Source organism: Dendropsophus ebraccatus, chromosome 1, assembly GCF_027789765.1.
Source record: "Dendropsophus ebraccatus isolate aDenEbr1 chromosome 1, aDenEbr1.pat, whole genome shotgun sequence".
Lineage (NCBI taxonomy): Eukaryota > Metazoa > Chordata > Amphibia > Anura > Hylidae > Dendropsophus > Dendropsophus ebraccatus.
Genome location: NC_091454.1, coordinates 12,016,201 through 12,027,635, shown reverse-complemented (window position 1 = coordinate 12,027,635; position 11,435 = coordinate 12,016,201). Strand labels below are relative to the sequence as shown.

Below are 11,435 nucleotides of genomic sequence, written 5' to 3'. Positions count from 1 at the left end.
CGTTTTCTTTAATGTAGCAGCTTGCAGGAGGGAAATTCACGTCACGTCAAGACCTGGCTGATGGGCTAGCCACTCAGCCAATCAGTGACTGGAGCCGCACTCTGCTCCATTCACTGATTGGCTGAGTGTCCAGTCCTTCAGCCAGGATGGCATCACAACTTAGGAGAAAAAGCCTTCTGGCGGGGGTCCGGAGGCCGGTCCCCTCCCCCGCTCACTGCGGCCACTACTCCCAACCGTGACTAATTACGGACTTTGCTTTGGGAAGCCACCATTACACATTGGAAATTACAGAGTAAATGGCTGTCTTATTTCATACAGGGATCTCCCCGAACTGGAGCTAGGGTGGGGTGATCTGAATCTTGGGTCGTAGGGGCGGTCCTTGTTGGCTTCATCCAATCTCATCAGTCTTCATTTGTAGATGTCACGCTGTTTAGGCTGGCAAGGTTTGGACTGCCTCAATGGTTTAGGCAGTGATTAAATGTTCCTTTTAAATTATGGGAATTTTCTGAGAATTTTTATTGACTTTAAAGTGTCACTGTCGTTTAAATTTTTAAATTTATTTTTTTTTTTTGCAGAAATCAATAGTCCAGGCAATTTTAAGAAACTTTGTATTTGGGTTTATTAGGCAAATATGCCATTATCTGCATTCAAAATTTTTTTCCCCAGGTCCCCCCTCCCTCCTCTCTCTCATTCACTGCTCATTATCAGGAAATCTCGACTCTTTTACATCAGTTGGATCCTGTCTGTGCTATGGAGCGGGAGGAGCAGGATTAGTTGCCAGCAGAGAACAAAGGATTGCACAGTGGGAGCTGTATGAAAGCATATCCAGAGGTCAGTGCTGACGTCAGAGGAAATAGCCCGGTGATGTAGCTGTAAATTAACTCCTTGTTGCCCTGTTTTGGTGCCTCATCTTCCTCCACCCCTCCCCTTTCCATAGGAAAACCATGAAGACAGGGGGGAGAGCTTCAAACTGCTTTTCCATGATAAAAATGCATTTTTTGGCTAATAAACCCAACTACAAAGTTTCTTAAAATCACCTGTACTATTGATTTCTGCAAAAAAAAATAAACAACAGTGACACTTTAACCCCTAGACGACCCAGGGCGTATAGTTACGCCATGGAAGTCTGTCCCCAGACGACCTAGGGCGTAACTGTACGCCCTGGGTGTTTCTCCCGCTATGAAGCGTGCTCCGGAGCGGAGCGCGCTTCATAGCAGGTGGGGGCCGGCTGCAATCAGCAGCCGGGACCTCACCGGTAATGACACGCTGCAGCGATCGCGCTGCCGCGTGTCATTAACTCCTTAAACGCCGCGGCCGCGGCGTTTAAGTGTAAGTGACAGGGGGAGTCCCCTGTCACTTACCAATCGGGACCCCCGCAGTGTGACTGCGGGGGTCCCGATCGGTAAAACGGGCCACTGGAGGTCTCTCACCTGCCTCCGTGCGGTCCGATCGGCGATCTGCTACACTGAGCCTGCACAGGCAGGCTCAATGAGCAGATCACCGATAACACTGATCAATGCTATGCCTATGGCATAGCATTCATCAGTGTAAAAATCCAAGTACTGGATGTAAAAGTCCCCCAAAGGGACTTCAAATGTGTAAAAAAAAAAAAAAGTTACAAACACTAACACACAACCCCTCCCCCAATAAAAGTTGAAATCACCCCCCTTTCCCATTATATAAATAAAACATATAAAAATAAATAAACAAATAAACATATAATATACCGTAGCGTGCGTAATTGTCCGATCTATTAAAATATAACAAGCGTCATTGCGAACGGTAAACGGCGTGCACGAAAAGAGGGAAAAAAGTGCGCGGATTACCGATTTTATGTTACATTATATATTAAAAAAATGTTATAAAAAGTGATCAAAACGTCCGATCTTCACAAATATGGTATTAATAAAAACTAGAGATCATGGCGGAAAAAATGACACCCCATACAGCCTCATAGGTGAAAAAATAAAACCGTTATAAGCGTCACAATAGTCCCATTTTATTTATAATTAATTGCCAAAAAAAAGGATTTCATTTAAAAAAAATATATATAACATTAGAGAATCTGTGTAACCTGCATATGGTTGTGTTCGGACTGACCTATAGAATAATATCATGTCGCTTTTACCATATAGTGCATTATGTAGACACAGGAATCCCCCAAAAGTTACCATATTGCATTCTTTTTTGCGATTTCACCAATTTATATCTTCATAAATAATATATTTGGAATTCCATCATACATGTTATGGTAAAATGAAAGACGCCATTGCAAAGTACAACTATTCCTGTAACAAATAAGCCCTTACATGGCCCTGTAGATAAAAAACTGAGAGTGCTAGAGCTCTTAGAAGGGGAGGAGGGAAAAACGGAAACCCTAAGATCAAAATTTGCGCGGTCCACTGGGTCATTTTGGGCCTGGTCCTCAAAGGGTTAAGCACAATTATTGAGACTTGTTTACAATGAAGTTATGGTAATGCCGTCATTTTATCAAAATTTAAAAATGAGTTCTATTTTGACCGAGTGGAGCCAGGATACAAAGAGTGTCCTCTGCTTTGGAGGACCTGGCCTGTCCCGCGTTACATAGACCATTCATGTGACTAAGCACTGTGTAATACTTAGTTCCCCATGAGGTGGCGCTGCATTTACAACCTGGTATTCCCACAAATTACAGGTGATCACTGGGGATCACATTCTGATAGGGTACTGTCTAAAGCTGAGAATCCCTTTAAGAATAATTTCCTTACATCCTGAGACTTGATCCGGAGAGCATTCTCTTCCTCTTAGGATTCCAGTTACGTTTCTCCTCTGGCTGCCACTTATCTCCAGCATTGATATGTGCCGCAGTCTCGTCTCCTGGCAGACACACCAGTGCCCCCGTTGTTGCGGGGAAGCCGGGGGCAGTGGCTGCTTTGCATTGATTTTGTCTGTCAGGCATCGGTGTGACACAGAGACTGCGGAGATAGTGGTCAGACAGACTTCACCGGAGACTCCATTACCGCCGTCTCCCTGGGGGGAATCTCGGGCAGATGATGTTGTGCAGATAACCTGCTCGGATATTCAGGGAGAGGTGTCTAGATAAGAGCAGCGAGGCCGCATTCATCTCCGCTCCCGGCTGTGACACCTCATGTATACGTGAGCGCTGCGCCAGATAAAGAAGTTGTCATCAGCTCTATAAAAACTAAAGACATTGATATTAATAAAACAGAATAAAAAAAAACCTTAAGTTTAACTCCTTACAGATGCCGCCAAAATTATGTATATTTCACAAATTATGATAGTGTGTTTTTTATGGTATCTTTTTTATTTTATTTTATGTTATATAGTTATTTTTTTTAATTATAGTATAGTGAATTTTTTATGGTTTCGTCTTTTCTTATATATACTTTTTAATTATAAATTCTATACACTACCATTCAAAAGTTTGGGGTCACAGTGAAATGTCCTTATTTATGAAGGAAAAGCACTGTACTTTTCAATGAAGATAACTTTAAACTAGTCCTAACTTTAAAGAAATACACTCTATACATTGCTAATGTGGTAAATGACTATTCTAGCTGCAAATGTCTGGTTTTTGGTGCAATATCTACATAGGTGTATAGAGGCCCATTTCCAGCAACTATCACTCCAGTGTTCTAATGGTACAATGTGTTTGCTCATTGGCTCAGAAGGCTAATTGAAGATTAGAAAACCCTTGTGCAATCATGTTTACACATCTGAAAACAGTCTAGCTCGTTACAGAAGCTACAAAACTGACCTTACTTTGAGCAGATTGTGTTTCTGGAGCATCACATTTGTGGGGTCAATTAAACGCTCAAAATGGCCAGAAAAAGAGAACTTTCATCTGAAACTCGACAGTCTATTCTTGTTCTTAGAAATTGAAGATTTCCTACAACGGTGTGTACTACTCCCTTCAGAGGACAGCACAAACAGGCTCTAACCAGAGTAGAAAAAGAAGTGGGAGGCTGCGTTGCACAACTAAGCAAGAAGATAAGCACATTAGAGTCTCTAGTTTGAGAAACAGACGCCTCACAGGTCCCCAACTGGCATTTTCGTTAAATAGTACCCGCAAAACACCAGTGTCAACATCTACAGTGAAGAGGCGCCCGCGGGATTTTGGGCTTCAGGGCAGAGTGGAAAAGAAAAAGCCATATCTGAGACTGGCCAAAAAAAAAAAAGATTAAGATGGGCAAAAGAACACAGACATTGGACAGAGGAAGACTGGAAAAAAGTGTTGTGGACGGATGAATCCAAGTTTGAGGTGTTTGGATTACAAAGAAGAACGTTTGTGAGACGCAGAAGAAATGAAAAGATGCTGGAAGAATGCCTGACGCCATCTGTTATACATGGTGGAGGTCATGTGATGGTCTGGGGTTGCTTTGGTGCTGGTAAGGTGGGAGATTTGTACAGGGTAAAAGGGATTCAGAATAAGGAAGGCTATCACTCTGCACCGCCATGCCATACCCAGTGGACAACGCTTGGTTGGAGCCAATTTCATCCTACAACAGGACAATGACCCTAAACACACCTCCAAATTGTGCAAGAACTATTTACAGCAGAAGCAGCAGCTGGTATTCTATCGGTAATGGAGTGGCCAGCGCAGTCACCAGATCACCACCCCATTGAGCTGTTGTGGGAGCAGCTGGACCGTATGGTACGCCAGAAGTGCCCATCCAACCAATCCAACTTGTGGGAGCTGCTTCTAGAAGCGTGGGGGGCAATTTCTCCAGCTTACCCCAACAGATTAATAGCTAGAATGCCAAAGGTGTGCAATGCTGGAATTGCTGCAAAAGGAGGATTCTTTGCCGAAAGCAAAGTGTGATGGAAGAACAATGTTATTTCACATACAAATCATTATTTCTAACCTTGTCAATGTCTTGTCTCTATTTTCTATTCATTTCACAACGTATGGTGGTGAAGTGTGACTTTCATGGAAAACGCAAAATTTGTTTGGGTGACCCCAAACTTTTGAACAGTTTTGTGTGTGTGTGTGTGTGTGTGTGTAATATATATATATATATATATATATATATATATATATATATATATATATATATATATATATATATATATATAATGTGTGTGTGTACCCGTACGTCCCAGGCCGCCTAGGGGTGTTCAGAGCGGGGCCACGCGGTCCCGGGTGCCGCATGTAGCCCGGGACCGCGGCTATTAGCGGGCACGGTCTGTTCGCTGTGCCCGCTAATTAAATATTCAGATGCAGCTGTCAAAGCTGCATCTGAATACATACTGCTGCCTCATCCCTGGTGTCTAGAGGGGAGATCGCAAGCCTCCCCCATAACGTTGTCGCAGAGTGGCAATCCCCGTGTTCTTACCTGGCCGGGGTCTGCGCCGTAATGTCGCTGATCCCGAATCGGCACTCGGCTGCTCTTGAGTGCCGATCTTATCGATCTATGCAGTATATCTATACTGCATAGATCTCTATGAGAGAGCAGTGTACTTGTACTAGAAGTCCCCCAGGGGAGAATAACCCTAACCCCAGGGGGGCTTCTAGTATAAGTGTGAAAAAAAAAATTGTATTATTAATAAAAAGCCCCCTCCCCTAATAAAAGTTTGAATCACCCCCCTTTTCCCATGTTATAAATAAAAATAAATAACTAAACATGTTTGCTATCGCCGCGTGTGTAATCGCCCGAACTATTAATTAATCACATTCCTGATCTCGCACGATAAATGGCGCAAGCGCAAAAAAAAAACAAAGTGCAAAATTGGGCATTTTGGGTTGCATCAAATCCATAAAAATTGAGCATATGCGATGTTTTGATCGCTTTTTATTACAATCAAGGTACCGATAGAAAAAACACATAATGGCGCAAAAAAATGACACCTCACACAGCCCCATAGACCAAAGGATAAAAGCGCTATAAGCCTGGGAATGGAGCGATTTTAAGGAACATATATCTGTTAACAATGGTTTTAAATTTTTACAGATAAAAGAAAAGTTATACATGTTTTATATCATTGTAATCATAACGACTTGAGGAACATATATAACAAGTCAGTTTTACCCCAGGGAAAACGGCGTAAAAACAAAAACCCTCCAAATAAAAAAAAAGCTTTTTTTTTTCCCCCCAATATCACCACACATTTAGTTTTTTCCTGCTTTCGCAGTGTACTTTATGAAAAAATTCAGCCTGTTCTTGCAAAGTACAATTAGGGCTCATATGGGTTTCTAGGTAAAAAAAAATGCAACTACTATGGCTTAAAAGCACAAGGAGGAAAAAATGAAAATGCTAAAATTTTAATTGGCCCGGTCCTCTAACGGTAAACTTGCAGCCCCGTGCCCAACAGCCGGGGCTTAGATTGTGTATGCATTAGGCTGGCACACCCTCTCTATCCCTCCTCCCGCCCCCCTCATCATTAGGAATGTTCCAGGCAGATTGCCTCCTACTCATCAGCTGTGTGAATACTGAACATGGGCTGGATCGTTAAGGCACCTGTGCAATGTTCAGACAGGAGAAAATGTTCCAGTGGCATTCCTAATGATGAAGCGGGTGGGGAGGAGGGACGGAGGGGTGGTGCAAAGTTAACGCACAGATACTCCCGTTGGGCACAGGGCTGCAAGTTTAAAAGTTGTTTTTTAGGACAATAACTGCATCACCTGCCGAACGGACCCCAGGACAGATCTTGGATTAAAAGCAGCTATCCGAAAGTACAAGTGGTTTGGGGGGACAGATTGTGGGTACAGAGTCGCTTTAAGTCAGTTAGAAAGGTGAGGTTTTTTTATTTTTTATTATGATCATGTTTTTTTTAATGGTTTCTTATTTTATTTTTATTATATATATTTTTTAATTATATTTATTATAATATATTATTATTATATTTAAATGATGATATATTATGATGCACTCATGTGAATGCTGGTTTTGGCCGTGCATTGATATGTTCAGAATGGAAAGGGGTTAAAGGGGTTGTACACCCAAAAATTTTTTTCTTTCAAATCAACTGCTGCCATAAAGTGCCAGAGATTTGTAATTTACTTCTATAAAAAAATCTCAAGCCTTCCAGTACTTATCAGCTGCTGTATGCCCAACAGGAAGTTGTATTATTTCCAGGCTGGAGAGCAGGAGAGGTGGGATTTGCTATGGGGATTTGCTGCTGCTCTGGACAGTTCCTGACATGGACAGAGGAGGCAACAGAGAACACTGTCTCAGACAGGAAAGAAAACACCACTTCCTGCAAGACACACAGCAGCTGTTAAGTACTGGAAGACTGGAGATTTTTTAATAGAAGTTGATTACAAATCTCTGGCACTTTATGACACCAGTTGATTTGAAAGAAAAAAAAAATTGGTGAACAACCCCTTTGAGACGCTACCAGATACCCATGTACTCTCCAGCTTTAGGCCTCATTCACACGGCCGTTTCAGTTTTTACTGTCAAGAAGTCCTGATCAGGAGGCCTCAAAGACATCAGGAAAGTATCTGTTTTTACCTTCATGAAACCATCAGTAAATGTCTTCAGGATTTCCTGATGAGGCAAAAAAATGTCATTTCAATATGGTCTAGTATGCCAACATACATCACACGTACCCACACAGCCCCTCATGCCATGTGTCATCCTCTTATCTGTTGCAGAACTACAACTCCCATTATGAACTGCCAGTAGGGAATGATAGGGGTTGTAGTTCTGTAACAGGGAGAGCAACAGGTTTCAAAACTACAACTCCTATCTTGGACTGTCAGCAGGACATGATGGGAGTGGTAGTTCTGCAACCTGAATGGCCATAGGCTGCAGAACTACAACTGGAGGGTACCAATCCGTAACTGGACACTTTCCTTATATGCATCAGAAAAGCGTCCGCGGTTCCAGTGCTCCCATAGACTTCTATGGGGGTGCCCAGGCCAGAATTCCAGACAAATATAGGACATGTCCCATAAAATACGGATCTATTTTCCGGAACAGACACCCTTCCGGAAAAATCCAGAAGGGTGTCTGTGACTAATTCCAGACGTGTTAAGAGCAAATGGATCAGGCAGCTAATAATAGAGCTGCCTAATCCCCCTCTCCCTGTCAGGAGACAGTAGGAAGCCCGTATACATTAAATGAATGGTCAGACAATCCTGTCAAAAGTTTAATCACCACATCTATAATGTGTATGGAGGTTTAGGGTTTGTCTTGGTTTTGCAAACTGTAACCAACAACAGCGCCCCACCTGTCCACAGGATGTGTGTGGTATTTCAGCTTAGCCCTATTCCTTTTAAAGGGACTTGTCAATGTAAAGTAATTAAATGGAACTCACTTTTTCATGCACAACGCGTTTCGTTTCTACAAGCCTTTCTGAAAAGTGAAATTGATTCCAAGTTTGACAGGTTCAAATGAACTGAAACCCCTCACATTTTCCTTAGTGACTGTACCATCAGGCCTGGGCTGAAGCACTGAAGGCAGGCCAACCCACCCTCCAGTGGGAGGAAGCCTCTGCCCCTCTATGATAGGGCTTCATTGATTCTAATGAAGCCGCGTCATAGTACCATCAGGCCCGCCTCCAGTCCTTCAGCCCGGGCCTGATGGTACATTCACTTTAAGGGTAGCTTCACATGTACCGGATCCGCTGCGTGTATGAGACCCGGCCCCTTTAAGCACCCCGCAGCCCCGACCCCGGGTATACATTACCTGCTCGGCGCCGCGGCTGTGTGTGACGCTCCCGGCTCCCTGTCAGCCAATCGGGGCTGTGGGCGGGTGGCCAGCGGTGGGGGGGTTAAAGGGGCTGGGTCCCATACACGGACCCATTCAGCTTCACAGTACACGATCCGCAGCGTTTTTCGCTGCAAACTCGCATCGTGAAATCCGCTGCAGATCCGGGATGTGTGAAGCTACCCTTAGTGTCAAACAAGCTGGGCTGAGCTACAGCATGCATGCCTCTTCCTTCCTCCACTACTTGCTGAATATTTATTGTGTAAGCTTTGGCTTCAAGCACTGAGCTTTGAACATCAGTCGTGTGGGGGAGGGAGAAGGTGTACATTCTGCAGCTCAGCCCAGCCTCTGTGACTCTTGAATTTAGCCTAAGCCTCATATAGACCCAACATATTCACTTAATGGAGTGAAGTAGTAATACCAGGCAAAGCCCATGGGGGGGGGGGATGCGCCCCTGCTGTAGGTTAGAGGAGTGCAGTGCTGGATGGGCAGGCACCTTTGTTTTCATGTTGTTACTAAGTCCCTATATATGACGTGCTTTTTTCCATTGTGTAGTGACCGGTGTCGAAGCCATGGCGAGAGTCGTCCGCATATATAAAACGCTCCGCAACCACTGGAAGAAAAGCACAGTGGGCTTCTGCGTGCTGGCGTATGGAAGCAACTGGATGTACGGCAAATACTGGTAAGGACCAGGACTACAGAGGGCTCAAAGAGAAGTGGAAAAAGGGGAACCAGAATGGGGTCATATGAGCTTGGAAAACTCATGGCTGCCTCATTAGGGGGGTTATCCAGGACTAGAGAAGATAGACTTAGCGCCACCCCTGTCCTCAGGTTGTGTGCAGTATTACAGTTAATCTCCATTCACTTCAATGGAACTGAGCTGCAAAACCTGGATAACCCTCTTTAAAGGTACCATACACATTGTGGTGATGACCTTTGTTTAAGGGGACCCTCTTGACAGAAGAGAGAACCGTCCAAAGAAGTCCTATTCTTTAAGGGACTTTCTTCTCCCATCTCTCCGCCTCGGTGCTTCTAAAAAGGATTATCTGTGTTCTCCGATAGTCCTGGCTAATTCTTTACATCGGGATAATCCGGCAGCCACCATGGTGAAATCAAATCTGCTTAATCGTTATTCATCTGGGGTAGAAATCAGTATAAAAGCTGCATCTATTCAGCGCGTTTCGAGCCTAAGCGCTTTTTCTCTTCACATATCAAACAATAGTCCGACCTCACTTTTCCACAAACAACGTCCCCCTCCATCCACTCTTTCTCTTCTCTCCTCTTAATTTCATTGTATCGTGGATAGCTCATCAGTCAGTTTTGCCCAGAAAACCCCTTTAAGCAGTGATATCGCCCATAGTAGTCCATGAGATGATCATCGCACCACTTGTCTGTGCCTCTTGTGCCGCCTTCATATTAGCCACATGTATAGCGCCATCGCTCTCCATTGGGCAGTAAAAAAATAAAACTCATTAAACTGAGATATTAATGAAAACAATAAATCTGTATTAACACGAGCTTCCTCTGTCTCCTTGTTTCCTCCCGCACAGTGACAACCTCCTGAGGAGAGCGGCCTGCCAGGAAGCACAGGTACGTTCTGCAGAGGCTGACAGATCTCCATGACTTCTTTTTATTTATAATTTTTTTTTTTATGTACTGTATTTTTTGCTTTATAAGACGCACTGGACTATAAAATGTACCCATGGTTTAGTCAACAAAAAACAAAATGTTTTATGCGAATTACATTTCCCTAGTGGCCCAGGGCAGGGAAAGGGTCAAAATTTTATTTAACCCCTTAAGGACGGGGCCCATTTTCGTTGTTGCGTTTTCGGTTTTTCCTCCTTGTGTTTAAAAGGCCATAGCACTTGCATTTTTCCACCTAGAAACCCACATGAGCCCTTATTTTTTGCGTCACTAATTGTACTTTGCAATGACAGGCTGAATTTTTGCATTTGGTACACTACGAAACCAGAAAAAAATTCAAAGTGTGGTGAAATTGAAAAAAAAAAAACGCATTTCTTTTATTTGGGGGAACTGTGTTTTTACGCCATTCGCCCTGGGGTAAAACTGACTGGTTATGCATGTTCCACAAGTCGTTACGATTAAAACGATATGTAACATGTATAACTTATATTGTATCTGATGGCCTGTAAAAAATTCAAACCGTTGTTAACCAATATACGTTCCTTAAAATCGCTCCATTCCCAGGCTTATAGCGCTTTTATCCTTTGGTCTATGGGGCTGTGTCAGGTGTCATTTTTTGCGCCATGACATGTTCTTTCTATCGGTACCTTGATTGCGCATATACGACTTTTTGATCGCTTTTTATTACATTTTTTCTGGATTTGATGCGACCAAAAATGCGCAATTTTGCACTTTGGGATTTTTTTGCGCTGACGCCATTTACCGTGCGAGATTAGGAATGTGATTAATAGTTTGGGCGATTACGCACGCGGCGATACCAAACATGTTTATTTATTTGTTTACTTTTATTTAAAACCTGGGAAAAGGGGGGTGATTCAGACTTTTATTAGGGGAGGGGGCTTTTTACTATAAACAACACTTTTTTTTTTTTTTTACACATATACTAGAAGCCCCCCTGGGGTTAGGGTTATTCCCCCCTGGGGTTAGGGTTATTCCCCCTGGGGGACTTCTAGTATATATACTTTGATCTCTCATTGAGATCTCTGCAGCATAGATATGCTGCAGAGATCAATGAGATAGGCACTCGTTTACTTCCGGCTGCTGCAGCCGGAAGTAAATGAGTGCTGAGTCGGGGAC

General features: G+C 43.4%; 1 protein-coding gene across 1 annotated transcript in view; it reads left to right on the top strand.

The window, feature by feature from the left end:
• The first annotated feature begins 731 nt into the window (after window positions 1-731).
• AGK (acylglycerol kinase) overlaps window positions 732-11,435 on the top strand; it is a 36,624-nt gene continuing 25,920 nt past the window's right edge. The window contains exons 1-3 of the mRNA XM_069967288.1: window positions 732-831; window positions 9,210-9,336; window positions 10,205-10,244. Coding sequence (XP_069823389.1) covers window positions 9,227-9,336; window positions 10,205-10,244 — 150 coding nt within the window. The 5' untranslated portion in view covers window positions 732-831; window positions 9,210-9,226. The remainder of the gene's footprint in view (window positions 832-9,209; window positions 9,337-10,204; window positions 10,245-11,435) is intronic.